General features: G+C 57.2%; 1 protein-coding gene across 3 annotated transcripts in view; it reads right to left on the bottom strand.

The window, feature by feature from the left end:
* MRC2 (mannose receptor C-type 2) overlaps nucleotides 1-14,100 on the bottom strand; it is a 55,573-nt gene that overhangs the window by 11,706 nt on the left and 29,767 nt on the right. For all 3 annotated transcript variants that reach the window (XM_004478535.5, XM_058284473.2, XM_004478534.5), the window contains exons 2-13: nucleotides 11,791-12,192; nucleotides 10,852-11,025; nucleotides 10,476-10,640; nucleotides 10,177-10,290; nucleotides 9,486-9,629; nucleotides 6,183-6,371; nucleotides 5,906-6,060; nucleotides 4,484-4,591; nucleotides 2,629-2,744; nucleotides 2,089-2,237; nucleotides 1,258-1,475; nucleotides 436-578 (exon numbers count right to left, since the gene is read on the bottom strand). In XM_004478535.5, coding sequence (XP_004478592.2) covers nucleotides 436-578; nucleotides 1,258-1,475; nucleotides 2,089-2,237; nucleotides 2,629-2,744; nucleotides 4,484-4,591; nucleotides 5,906-6,060; nucleotides 6,183-6,371; nucleotides 9,486-9,629; nucleotides 10,177-10,290; nucleotides 10,476-10,640; nucleotides 10,852-11,025; nucleotides 11,791-12,192 — 2,077 coding nt within the window. The remainder of the gene's footprint in view (nucleotides 1-435; nucleotides 579-1,257; nucleotides 1,476-2,088; nucleotides 2,238-2,628; nucleotides 2,745-4,483; nucleotides 4,592-5,905; nucleotides 6,061-6,182; nucleotides 6,372-9,485; nucleotides 9,630-10,176; nucleotides 10,291-10,475; nucleotides 10,641-10,851; nucleotides 11,026-11,790; nucleotides 12,193-14,100) is intronic.

Below are 14,100 nucleotides of genomic sequence, written 5' to 3'. Positions count from 1 at the left end.
CAGATGTGCAGCCTTGTGCCTCTTATCTTTCTAGAAAAGCTGTTTACTGAAGGGTGTTGGTTATTATAGGATAATGTAGGGTAGGGGGAAATGCTCACTTGGATCAGATTGAGGGAAGTAGGTTATTTAGGTAAAAGTTGGTGAGTCTGGGGGAGGACGTGCTGATGAGCTACACAGGGCCTCCCACGTGTGTTCTCCCAAGCCTCTAGGGAGACAGTGGCTACTTGCAGGAGGATGGCATGGTCCTGGCACTAGTAGCAGTCACATGGGTCATTCCAAGGCCTCCTGGGGTTACCTTCACTCTGACTCCCTGCCCTGTGTCCAGCAAAACCAAGAGTCTACCAGCCATGCCAGCTCCCACCCATGTGTGTGCAGGCCACTTGTGACACACACAGACCTCCCCCACCCCAGCCCTGACCATCCCAGGAACAGTACCCAAAGATCTTGTTGAGCATGTTGGCCACGAAGTGCTCCTCCTCGTAGCTGGTCAGGCTGAGCAGCTGGGCCCCCAACTCCTGACAGGCTCCCTGGGCCTGGAGCCAGCTCTTCTTGTCCTGAAGCCGGTCTGAGCTGAACACCTACAGGAGCAGAGTTAAGCTGTCTAAGCTGCCTTCCCCCAGAGGCACCTACTGTGTACCCCATGACAGCAAGGGCTGGGCCTGGGGCCTCACTGGACGGGGGGTTCTGCCCAGCTAAGAACAATTGTGCTAATTAGAGAATGGGGAGGAGAAGCTGGCACAGCTAGTTGCTAGGAAATGCCCCTTTGCCCCATCCCCCTAACCAGCAGGGAGATCTGGGCTGTGGGCAAATCCCTTTTCTTCCCCTGGACTTCAATTTCCTTGAGTAATCAAAGGCCTTGGACGACGTCAGTGGTTTCCAAACCAGGCAGGGTTTTAAAATGCAGGTTACCAGGCACCACCCTGACCTACTCAATCCAACTCTCCATCGTGGCTGCCTAGAAGATTATATTTTCATCAAGCTCCCCAGGTGATTCTGAAGAGCAACCAGATTGGGCCTAACACTTGGAAACCTCTGAAATAGATGGTCTCTATGGTTCCTTCCATTCTTCAAATATTTACTGAGCACCTACTATGTGTCAGGCCTCAGTTCCATTTTGTCCAGATCAATTCCCACCCACAAGACTTTTCACTGGAAATTAACTGTCTGCAGCCTGGGGTCAGGAAAGATGTCTCCTGTCTGGACTGTTCTTTGTCCTTCTGTTCTTGTCCCTCCCTCCATGCCAACAGGCTGCCCTACCTTATAGCAGTGCCGGAGTTTGGGGTCTGAGGCCCAGCCCTGGGGACAGAAGCCGGTGAGGCTGGGCGTGGGGTCTGGCCCGGGCAGCTCTGGCGTCACTGGTGTGCCCAGGCTCTGCCGGCAGATGTAGCGAGCCCGGAATGCAGTGCAGTTCTTCACCTCCCACAGCCCCATGGCGCTGCCCGTGGCCAGGGCCACGCAGCCCCCATGGCTGTACCCTGAGGAGGGGGAAGAGAGACCCGCATGCTGGGAGGATGCACAGCCTGGCCCTCCCTCGTTCCCACGGGACACCACCAAGCCCTCACCCTCAGAACCAGTGTGGCCCTTCCTGCAGGGACACCCTCTGGGAGTCTGGGCCAGGTGGGAGGAAAGGAAGTAGAGGCAGAGGGACTAGGTGCCAGCCCTAGCTCTGCATTTACTCACTGTGAGGTCTTAGGCAAGTTGCTTAACCTCCCTGAGCCTGTTTCATCATCTACCTCATTGGCTAATTAGAAGGGTTAAAAAAAGATAACAAATATGCAAAGGTAATAATAACAGCACTTGTATGGTGCTCACTATTCTTTAAGTGCTTGACACCCAAAAAGACTCAACCCTATGAGAGGTACCATTATTCTATTTCACAGATGAGGAAACTGAGACTCAAAGGCTGCACAGCTACTCTACAGCAGCCTCAGGATCGGAGGCCCAGCAGTTTGGCCTGTGCTCATACCCACTATACCACACTGTCCAGATGAGCAGTTTACTAAAGCCCTGGTTGTTGGGACTGGCATCCCAGCGTCACCACAGAAAGTCAAAGCAGGGGGGTGACCAGGTGCTGTGAGGGGGACTCACCAGGCTGGTCCCGGTTCCAGTGGGTATACGTGACCTCATCCCCACTGAGCCAGTGGAAGGAGCCGGTGCTGTTGAGGTCCTGCAGGGCCGTCCAGAAGTACTCGCCGTCCCAGTTGTAGATGAGGCTGCTGATGAAGGCCTGCTCAAACCTGTGGGAGAGAAGTCGCTCAAGGTAGGGTGCTCACCTCCCGCCACTCCCTGCCCTGGGAGCTGGGGGTGCTGCTTCTGGCCAGTAATTTGCTCAGGGAACCTCACAGCTGCCCCTTCTACTGTCTGCACGTCCTTGCCTGGCTGAGAAGAAAGTAGACAGGGCTGGATGCCCAAGAAGAATGTCTCTCCAGCTCCTGTGCAGGCCCTGCCCTATAATGGGGTTGCTCAATGAATGACAGTCAGTCTCATGATAAGACAAGAAAAGGACTCTGGGGCCTGGCAGGGCTCAAAGGAGTGTGGTTCCCTCTGGCATGACAGGAGTTGAGTGGTGGCTGCATTAGGCCAGGACAGGGGCCAGGGGCTGGCCAGGGTGCCCACTCCCTCCGGTACCTGTTGGTGATGGTGACAAGCTGGGAGCCGTGGCCGGTGCACAGGCGCCGGGCCTCGCTGTAGGTCACTTGGTCCTCTCCCAGCCAGTAGCAGGATGGGCTGTGCCATGTCCAACCCTGGCTCAAGAAGAGTGGGCAGAAGAGCAGTGTCTGTGGGGAGGACGACTCTCCTCCTCACCCATAAATCCTGGGGTGGGGGCATGTGATAGGTGACATCACTAAACGTGCCCTGGCTTGGGTGCAGGGTGCAGGGACACTGGTTTTGACACGAGGGATGGCAGTCTTGGGGCTGTGGAATGGGTGGGGAACTGTGTTCTGCACCTTGTCACTTTCCACACCCTCCCCACCATCATCCACAACTCCTCAAACCATGGGTAGAAATTTGGCCCAAGGGTGGCTCATGGGAGGTCAGCCAGTGGTCGGGCTCATGGCCTGACTGAGAAAGAGGAAAGGCTCAAGGGAGTCCCCTCTTGGGATTCCCATAGTGGGGAAACTGCCAGGTGGCTAGGGATCCAGAGCTCAAGAGTTGGGGGCAGTTCCAGGATATAGAGGGGGCTGGTAGTCCTCAAGGTGCTGGAAAAGCTAGAGAAGAGGAGGATGTCCCTAGGCAGAGAAGGGACTGTGTGGGCAGAGCCTCAGTAAGTAGCAAGGCTGGCACAGGCATGGCATGGGCTCCTGGGAGCTAGCTCTCCACTGCCCACACTCACGAGGCCCTCCAGGGCTTCACCCCACCAATCTTTCTCCTTGTGGGCCACCCTGAGAGGTTCTGCTCCCAGCCACCAAGAATCCTGCCTTAGAGGGGAGGCTCAGAGAAAGTTAGTGACTTGCCCAAGGTCACACAGACCGCACAATGTGGAACCCACTTGCTTTTCCTTGACAGAGCCCTGCACTCCTAAACTTTGCCTCCTGGAGGCCTTGGGCCTGGCAGCGTTGGGATGAGCTGGAAGATGGCAGAAAAAGATACAGGCCTTTGGACAGAAGCCAGTGCAGAAGAGAACCATGTGTGTGTGCTGTGGGGTGGGGGTGGGGGTGAAGGTATCCCTGTGTGCCCAGCAGGGGCTATAGTAAGACTTCTGGCTGCTCAACACGCCCCCCACCCTCCAACACATACATTCCACGCTGGCCCTGGTGCTAGGGTGGTTCCTAATTCCCCCACCCCCAGGACAGAGCCCCTGGGCCATCCCTCACCCAGCTGGCCCCAGGCCCCTTGGCCTCTCCCTTCTCCCCCACTGGAGGTAATGCCTGTTGGTGTTTCCTGCTCCTTCCCTGAGGCAGGGCTTGGGGTGGGGTGGGTGGTTAAGGGGGCTTGATCTGTAGGAAACAGCAAGGAGCCAGAGTGTCAGCAAGGGGCGGGAGGAGGGGAGTGACCACTGGCCTGGGCAAAGGGAGCCATTAGGGGCCAAAACGCCACCAAGTATCTTATGAGCAATGTCTCTCCCTCCCTTCCTGAACATCTGGGGGCACAAGGAAAGAGAAGACACATCCCCACCCAGCACAGCCTCTCATTCCTCCAGAGACTGACAAGCACACCCTTCAGCAGGTGGTGTGGACTCTGCTCACCAATTAGAGGTGGGGTGGCAGGACCTGGTAGGCAGAGCACATGGCCCACCCGCTGGCCTCGGCTCTGGGAGCAGCTTTCCATGGAGAGAGAGCTCTGGGTGGGGGGTGGGAAACTGTTTCCTCCCGCCCCACCCCCACCCAGCATCACTCCTTCAGGAACAAAGTAAGCTGGAGAGCGAAAGGAGGGGCTGTGCCAAGGAGAGGCGGGTGCCAGGCAAGCCGTCAGTGTCCCGACCACCTGCTACATCCTGGGAGCCCCTGTGGCCCAGCCAGGGCAGCTCCAGAAACACCTTCACCTTCCGGCAGCCATGGTCCTCCTCGGTGGTCCCCTGGCTCAGCTGGCCTGCCTTCTTGCAGATGGACGGCAAGGACTGGTTACAGGGACTATCATTCCAACGTCCCTCCTGGGAACAGAGGATGAGGGACAGTCTCAACCCTGAGCTCCCCACCTCCACTCCCAACTCCCCAAGCTGTTCAGCAAAACTCATTTCTAGACCCGGCCCTGCCTGAGCCAGAGATGTGACTTCTCCAGGTCCCAGGTGGTGGAATGGGGGTGACAGTATGAATTCTATAAGCCTCATGGGGTTGATGAGGGCACAAATGAAATAACTGACATTCAGATTCCTTGAAACTCCGACAACTATTGTCTAAACGGAAGAGGGTGATCTTGTACATTACTTGTAGTTCATTCTATGAACATCTGGGGCAAGCTGGCTACGACTGTTAAAGTAACCAACAGCAGAACAGAAGGACGGGATTCCCAATTCTGGAAAGGCACCCACCCAGTACCTGTAGCCCAGGTGAGCAAAGGTCTGTGTGCTGAGCCCCGCGTCTCAGCTGATGACCCTGAAGAGGACTCGGTCCTCAGCCCCTAATCATCCCGAGCCCTCTTCAGTGTCCACAGCCTCCCAGCCAGCGGCTTGTCTGCCTCAGGGGAGAGGTGTTTGTGCATGCCCAGCACCCAGGAGAGTGCCTGGCACATTGCAGGCACTCAATAAAAAAAAATTTTTTTTTTTTAATAGCATCCCCTCTGTCAGATGGTTCTGACATGACAGCCCTTGTTTGCAGCATCTGATGGCAGAATGTCTGGTCTGTCCCTGGGGCGGGTGGTTTGTCCCCTGGCTGCATCCCACTTTTTAAATGGTTTATCTCTGCTTAAAGCCTTGAGTCAATCCCTCCATCTACCCACATGGTATCTGAGCCCAAACTGTGACAGTCACAACCCTATAATTTCTGGAGACAGGACCCTGGGCTGGGAGGTTCCTGGAGGCAGGTGGTGGCAGCAGCAGCCCTGCTCAAGGGGCATCTCCACGAATAACGTGGGTTCTGATGCCACCTGCTGGCGAGGAAGCACAGCTGGCAGGAGACCAAGAACGCACCTCCCATCAACCCTATGAAGTCAGCACCATTGGTGTTCCACTGACAAATAAGGAAACTGAGGCACAGAGAGGGTGAGTAACTTGTCCAAGGTGATCAAGATAGTTGGGGGTGGAGGTGGGATTCAAACCCAGTCTCTCTACATGGAAGGGAGGGGAGTGGTGGGGAAGGGGAGCTGCAGAGAGGCGATGGGGGGGTTATAGGCAGGCACTGAGAGCAGGACGTTCAGAGGTGGGAGGAAGAGGGGTGGGGAGGCTGCTAAACACGCCCTTCAGCTGGGGTAGCACGAGGAGGGTAGCAGTGTATCTTGGAGCCCTGTCATAGGGAGAGGGGGATCTCACCGGCCCCCAGATGGTGACACAGTCCTCCAGGCTGTCCCGGAAGTTGTTAGGCTCAAATGGGTGCCAGTGGGTGAAGCTCACAAGGCTCCCGTCGGACCACTCAAAATTCATCTGCAGTTTCAAATCGTTGAGGCCAATCCACAGCTCCTCCACCTCTAGGGGTGCAGTGGGAGGGGAAAAGGGAGGGGATAGTGAAGGGGTCAGCCTCAGCGACAGCAGGGGAGGAAGGCACACCGCCTGGGCCTCCTGGGGAAGGCAGGCGCCAGGCAGCCTTCACCTTGCTTGATCTGCTTGGTGATGAACTCCAGCTCGGCCATGCTGTGGATGCTGAGCAGGTCGCCACTGCCCCGCAGGCACGCCTTCTTGGACTCCTGCCAGCTGCGCTTCTCGGCCTGTAGGCGGTAGCAGTGGCCCTGGAAGGGCTGCCAGCTGGGCTCGCACTCCACCTTCACGTTGGCCCACACATCTGCAGAGACCGCGAAGCTGCTGTTCAGGGGCCCAGCCACCCAGCCCCTGCCACCACCCACTCGGTGTCAGCAAAGCGCAGGGTCCTGGAGTCACCTCCCCCCGAGGTGACCTGTCCCAGGAGTGCCCTCCCCACCAGGGCTGGCCTTGGAGATGCTGAAAAGACAAAACCCTCCAGCACTGAGGAGGAGGAGGACCCAGGGGTGGTGGCAGAGTCGACCCAAGACAGGCCAGTCCCTCTGGCTGGGGGTCTCAGAGAGAGAGTCAGGACAGACCAGCCTCAGTTTCCTCCTTTGTAAATGCGGTTTCTGCTACAAGATTTGATCTCGCCTCCTCTCCACCTGGCTCCATAAACAGAGCCACCATACTTCCCTCAAATAACTTCTATTGACACGGACTCTGTGCTGGCCCAGCAGCCCCGGATGAGGAGAATGGGACACGAGGCCCTGAGCCCCCGCTGGGGCCCAGGGGGCCACGGCCAGCCTGAGGCGTTGGCAGGTCGGTGCTGGCAAGGTCCACGGGGCAGGCAGGGCTGGCGGCGCGGGAGTCACAGCTGGCCGCCTGGGAGCGAAGCCATCTCCCACCTGGCCGGGATTCCTCCCCGGGCCCCCTCCCCGATTCCCAGCTCTTCTCCCTGCTCCCAGGGACCGGACCCCAGGCCCTTCCTTGCCCCTGCGTCGGGACATTTCAGGTACACCCTGTGGCCAGAGATCTAGGGACGGGGTACGAAGGCAGTTGAGGCAAACAAGCCCTCACCTGGCCCTTGGAGAGATAAAAAGGACTTCGCCAAACCACCCACACTGTCAGGCTCAGGCAGGATTCTGCCTGGCAAGGGGAGAGCGCGCGCCCACTCGAAGCCGCGCCCGGGATGCCCTGTGAGGGGAGCGCCATTCTCTACCATTCCTGGAGACCCCGCACCGGGGGTAGGGCTGCGAGCCCAAGGGGCTCGCGCATTGGTTCAGGGCCTGTCAATCATCTCTGGCTAGCCAATGAGCTGAGACCCGAGGCTGCGGCACCAGACAGACCACAAAGTTCAGGGAAGGTTCAGACTTGAGGAGGCCGCGTGGGGCTGTGGGAGGCAAGATGGCGCCTTCTTTTAAATGACGTGAATTTAGGGAGGAGACCCAGAAGACAGAACCCGCCTGGACAAATGCCTGGAATACGTGCCTCATGCCCAGAGAAGTGGGCTGGGATGAGGAAAGAACATCTGGGGTTTCCACCGTAGACATACATGCAGGCCCCGTGAGGCCCCAGAGGGCTTCCCACAGAGGCCGCGCTGGTCACAGCCCGGGGACCGAGGGGTCAGGCCCGCCGGGGGCCTGTGGGTCCTCCTCTCCTCAGAAAGCAGCTTCTGGGAAAGCCTCAGATAGGCGCCGCCCCAGCCCCCCGGCGGCTAGAGGTGGGGTGCTCTAGTTGTGGGTTGTGGGTGATTTAAATCTTTGCTCCACTAGGGGTTGAGGGCAGAAAGCAGTGGCCCACTGTCCCTGAATCAACCTTTGGCAAGACTTTAAGGGTCAGGAGCAGAAAATTTCACTCTGTAAGCTATTTACAAGCTCTTTACTTTCTGTGGGTTTGCAGGGTTTTTTGGATTTTCATGGGTTTTTTTTTTTTTTTTTGCCATTTTTTCCTTATAAAGATCCCCTCTCCACAGTCCCTGCAGCTGCTTCTGCAGAAGCCCCTCCACTCACCACTGATTAGCACCCACCAACTCCTGAGAAGCTCCTGGTGCCAGGCCTGGGGCAGGGCTTCACCCTGCACCTGACAGCCCCCACCTGCACGTGACAGCAAGTGCCTGCCCAAGGCACAGGCTGGGAACGGGCAGAGGCAGGAGTGCAATCCAAGCTTCTTCTGGTCCCCAAAGCAGGGCCCTGCCCATCGCACAGCACTTCTCCACGAAGCCCCTAGAGCCACCCCCCTGAGTCATGAAGCTAAGCAAGCCACTCCCTGGCTTAGAAACCTGGGAAGGAAAACAGCCAACGGGGACCCACACAGGCTTTATCCAGAGGCCAAGACCTTTCAGGGCCAGGCCACAACTTGCCTTTCTGAACGGTTCTCTTCACCATGCTCTCAAGCCAGGCTTCTCACGCTAGGAACACACGATCACAAGGGCCTTGCTAAACGCAGGTTCTGATTCATAAGTATGGGGTGGGGACAAAAAGCTCCCAGGCAATGCTGTGCTGCTGCTCTGAGGGCCACACTTCAAGTAGTGGCTATGCTCTAACCAAATGTACCACCAGGCCTCCACCCCTTGGCACAGGTGGTTTCCCTCTGCCCAGAGGCCCTTCCCTCATGCCTTCTCATGCCCTTTAAACTTATACTCAGCCCGAAAGGTCGAAATCAGGGAAGCAGACATGGCTTAGCTGATAGAGCATCTACCTACCATATAGGAGGTCCAGGGTTCAATACCCAGGGCCTCTTGGCCTGTGTAGTGAGCAGACCCACATGCAGTGCTGCCATGCACAAGGAGTCCCGTGCCACGCAGGGGTTCCCCCTGCATAGGGGAGCCCCACGCGCAAGGAGTGTGCCCCACAAGGAGAGCCGCCCAGCGTGAAAAAAGTGCAGCCCAGCCAGGAGTGGCGCCGCACACAGAGCTGACACAGCAAGATGACGCAACAAAAAGAGACAGATTCCCAGTGCCGCCTGACAAGAATGCAAGTGGACAGAGAAGAACACACAGCGAATGTACAGAGAGCAGACAACCGGGGTGGGGTGGGGGGAGAAGGGGAAAGAAATAAGTAAAGCTTTTTTTTTAAAAAAAGGCCCAAATCAAATGTCACTTCCATAAAAACCCTTCCTAACAGATCAGTTTCTTCTAATACACACATTTCTGTAACAGCCCATAACTTAGGGCATTCTAATCAGGCATTGCGAGGTCTGTTGCCTCCAGCAGGGCACAGTGAGGGATGCCAGCATTTAATGCAGCTCTCAGCAAATGCTCCCCAGATGGAGAAATGACACATGCCCACTTGTCCAGGCATGAACTGGGCGATCAAGAAAGAACAGAGCAGACCCCGAGTCACCTGGTGCCCTGCCGGCAGTGGCACCACCAACTGGACTGGACCAGCTGTGGCTGTGGTCCTGGCAACACCCTCTGCCGCTCAGAGTCCCCACTCACCTGGAGGGGTGGGCTCAGCCGTGGCATTGGGCTTCTTTTTGCACACGTAAGGTAGCGCGATGCTGCAGTCGCGGTTCTGCCAGCCACCCGAGGACTCGGTGCGGATCACCCCACAGTTCTCCTCGCTGGGGTTGTCGGGCTGATCTGTGGGGAGGGCAGGGCGCCAGCACCCCAGGAGAGGGAAGCTCACACCCTGGGCCCCGGGCCCTGCTCAGAGCCTGTGGCCTCAGAAGCCTGAGCCAGCTCCAGGTGCCAGCCCTCGGCTTGGTTCCCCCTTGCTGGGCTCTGCAGGTCCTCTGCCGTTTCTGACCCAGGCCAGCACCACCCTGAACTCTGCCCAACCGCCAGCCCTGGTACCACCTCCACCCCCCACACACGCAACCCCTCCCTGTGGGCCTGGCCAGGCTGCTGCTGGGTACACGGGTAGGCTGAGGGGCTGAGTGGGCCCTGAAATCCAGCCCACTCCTCAAGGCCCGTGCCCTGGGGCAGAGCCCCATCTGCCTGCCTGGAGGAAAGGGCAAGGCTCCTAATTCACACAAAGGCCCTGCAGGGGCCAGAGTGGGGGCCAGTCCAAGAGGAGGTCAAAATCTGAGCCGTCCCTCCCCTGCCACCACCACAGACCACTGCTTACTGTGGAGGAGGGGGCCTGTCAGGTCCCAGACCTCCCTGTACCCCAAAGCCCACGCCTCACCGCTCTCCCAGTTGAGATACTTGAGGGGCGAGTTGTCCGACCACTGCCAGCCTCCACTGGTGTCCAGGTCATTGAGCCCAATCCAAAGTGTGGAGCTATAGCCAGTGAGGAGCCCTGACAGCGGGGAGAGAGGGGGTGCATGAGAAGGGGCGGGCCCCCCCTCAGCCCTCCCACAAGCAGAAGGGGCTCAAGGCTCTTCTAAGATGGGGAGCAAAGGTCTCAGGCTCCTGTTGCCTCACCCTGCCCTGCCCAGGGTCTGGGGACCCAGCAGGGAAGAGGGGGCGTCCCCACCACCTCACCATTGATGTAGGTCTGCTCGTGGATTTCGGTGATGCTCAGCAGATCCGCCCCCTGCTGCTCACAGCTGGCCCAGGCCTCCCGCCACGACAGCGTGGACTGGAAGTTAAACTGGTAGCAGCTGTCCGTCAGCTGGTCCTTGTCCCAGAAAGTCTCGCAGTCATTACCTGCCACCAAGATGGCCAGACATGGGTCCCTCCCCAGCCCTTTCCTTCAGGGCCCACACGGGGGTCCCTCAGGAAGAGAAGAGACCCCACGCTGGCTGAAAGTCCTGAAAGTTCTGCCACTCGTGTGGTGATCCCTCCCCGGTTCCCGGCCCCAGAGGCTCCTCCGGTACCCTCCCTGGCCCTGGCCCTGCCCAGCCCACCCTGCTCTCACTCTTGATGGGGCAGAAGCCCCAGCGCTCATCCTTGCCGTAGTCCTGGGTGGTGGCGCACCACAGGTGCCCGTCCTCGCGGCCCGTGCTGGTGCAGCCGTGGAACCACTGGTTGTCGTACTTGAAGGGGATGGTGCACGGCTTCCCGTGGGAGTTCCCTTGGATAGTGTAGACCTCTGTGGGGGGAGAGAGGCAGGCCCTTAAGGAAAAGCCCCTATCACCCAGGGAGCTGTGGGTGGCAGGGGGCCAGAGAGAATGGAAGGGGGCGAGGGCAGCAGGCAGTGGCCTTAATGTTCCCTGTGCCCTCAGGTCAGTCCAGGAGCTTGGGGAGGGTCCCCCAGTTCAGCCTACAGGGGGCACTGGTGTCTATCCACAGTCCAGGCAGGGGAGGGGCTCCAAATCAGCCCCAGCAGGACTGAGCCCTATGGAATCCCAGCTCAGGGGCACCCCACCCAAAGATCCAACCGGGAACTCAGGGTGGCTTCCAGGGAAAGGAAGCCCAGGACAAACACTGCCCATAAGAGGCCTCTTACTGACTGACCCTGGTCCCCACTCACCACCTGCAAATGGGATTAGGGCCCCTGTGCGGTCTCGCACCCTGTGCGGGGTTACCTGGGGTCTTGCGGGGGTGTAGGCCTGGGGGAAGGGAGTCACTTAATTTTACTTTATACCCTTTTGTACTGAGAAGGTCTTTGCAAACATGTATTCATTCTGTAATTTTCTAAAAAATGCTTTGAAATTAATCGACTTAATTATTCAACAATGATATTAAGCTATCATTTAAAACTCATACAAAAAGTCACTTCCTATGTGATTAAAGGCACAACTGCCAAGGCTCCACAGAGGCCACAGGCCCTTACCGCAGGAGTCTGTCCCTCCCGGGCCCCAGGGTTCCCCCACACCAGGGACCCCTCCCCCCTCCCCCGTAAGCAGCCCCTCACCATAGTAGGGCCGAGCGCACAGATCCTCGTCGCTGCCGTAGATGCGCCACTGGCCGCTGCGGGTCTGGTCGCCGCGCTCAGGGGCGCCGGCCTTGGAGGCATTGCCGGCACGGCCCCCCAGGAGCAGGGAGAGCTGGTCACTCAGGGTGCGGCAGTGCCAGCGAAGATTCAGGGCCTCCCGGTCACACTCGTACAGGCCCAGGGAGGCGGTGGTGTTGGTGCCCGGCCAGCCTGTGCCCAGGCACTGCATGGCCCCCAGGCTGAAGAGCCGGTTTCGGGAGACCCACTTCCAGTGCTGGGCAGGCAGGCTAGCATTGCAGGCTGGGGTGACTCTGACCTGCCCACCCTGGGCTTCCAGGCAGCCCTGGAGTCCATGGCTGAAGATGAGGAAGACATTGGGTTCTGGAAGGGAAGGTAGGACATGAGGCCATCACGGGGGCCTCTTGTGGCTAGCCTTGACGGCTGGCACCGCCTACAGACACTGCCCGCAAGCCGGCGCTGGGTTGTGAGCCTTCTCTCATGTTAGGTGGCTCAATGCTCACCTCTGACACTTTGACATGGAGGTGGGGGGCACTGCTCTCCCCTGCACCTGGATAAGGCGAAGCCCGCATGGCCAGCCTTGTTTCTAGCCCCATGCCCACTCAGAGGCAGGACCCAGCCTTCTGTCCCACCCCTAGAAGCAAACCCAACTTCACATGACAAGTTGAGTACAGCATACTTTTTCTAAAGATTTTATGCTTACATTGCATATCCCATGGTGACCTAGATAGCTTGGTGTTCCCCCAAGGTCTTCTCTGGCCTGGAGCCATTTTGTCCCACCTTCCCCCTAGCCTGACAGCGTCACTGGTTCCATTGTTTCCTCCCTCTAGGACTGTCCCAACCACTTACCCCTACACCCAGCCACTCATGCCATCTATAACCATTTCACTCCTTACTTTTTACAGTGCAATTTAGCTCTTTGAGTTCCCCAATCTCACATCCTCACCCCTCACTGCACTGACCAGACACCCTCTTTGAAAGGCAAGAGAAATCCAACCCATCCCCCTAGGACAGCCACTTTATAGATTAAAAAAATGAGGCTTAAGTTTATAGAGACAGGAAGTTGATCAGCATTGCCTAGGCCTGAGGAGAGGAGGGGGCTGAGAACGGAGTGACTGCTAAAGGGTAGAGGATCTCTTTTGGGGGTGATGAAAGTGTTCAAAACTTAGGTTGTTGTGATGGTTGCCCAGCTCTGTGAATATGCTAAAGCCACCTGGAAAAGCTGTTGGGAGGAAGGGAGGGGAGGAGGGAAGGAGGGAGGGAAGAAGGAAGAAACTGCAGCTTGGCGACATGAAGCTACTTGCCCTGGCTCATACAGCCAGTAAGCACACCCAGGTCTCTGAGTTCAAAGCCTGTGCTTTTAACATCCACATTTCACTGCCTTCCTCTCGCTTCCCTGCTGCCACTTACGTAGACAACACTTGTAGCTGCCACTTACGTGGACAACACTTGCGTACAGCACATCTCAGTCTCCAAAACACTTATGCATCCATTAGCCACTGCCTCTTCAAGATGATTTTCATGCCTTAAGAATGAATCTGACTGCTAGGGTTCAAATCCCAGCTCTGCCACGTAACATGTGACTCGGGCAAGGTATTTAAACTTTCTATGCCTCAGTTTCCTTACCCTTAGACTATTGTAAAGATGAAATGAGATAATACATGTAAAGTGTTTGGAACAGGGTCTGGCACATAGTAAGAACACAATAAATGTTGCTTATCACAACTATTACTATTATTATTCTATGTTAAAGAAATGGAATGGGGCAGTGAAGCAATTGGACCAGAATCACAAGGGATTAGCTGAAACTTGGGCCCAGTCTCCCAGACTCCAAATCCCAGGCTCTTTCTGTTTTGCCATGCTAACCTAACTATCCCCCTATAGTCCATTCTCTGTGGGCAACCAGATGACTTTTTTTTTTTAAAGATTTATTTATTTTCACTCCTTCCCCTCCTCCTGCCCTGCTGTTTTTGCCGTCTGTGTTGTCTTCTCATTTTCTCTCCTCTAGGATTCACTGGGACTTGATCCTGGAGACCTCCAATGGGGAGAGAGGCTTCCTGTTAACTGCGCCACCTCAGCTCCTGGTCCCTGCTGCACCTCACCTTGACTCTCCCCCATCTCCCCTCTGATGTGTCATCATCTCGCTGCATGACTCGCAGGGCACTGGCTCACCACATTGGCACTTGCGGGGGCACATCCCCCTTCTTCCCTTTCACCAGGAGGCCCCAGGGATCGAACCCAGGTCCACCTATAGGGTAGGCAGCAGCCCTA

Source organism: Dasypus novemcinctus, chromosome 21 (assembly GCF_030445035.2).
Source record: "Dasypus novemcinctus isolate mDasNov1 chromosome 21, mDasNov1.1.hap2, whole genome shotgun sequence".
NCBI lineage: Eukaryota > Metazoa > Chordata > Mammalia > Cingulata > Dasypodidae > Dasypus > Dasypus novemcinctus.
Note: the sequence above shows the minus strand (reverse complement) of the source record. Positions and strands in the feature narration are given on the sequence as shown.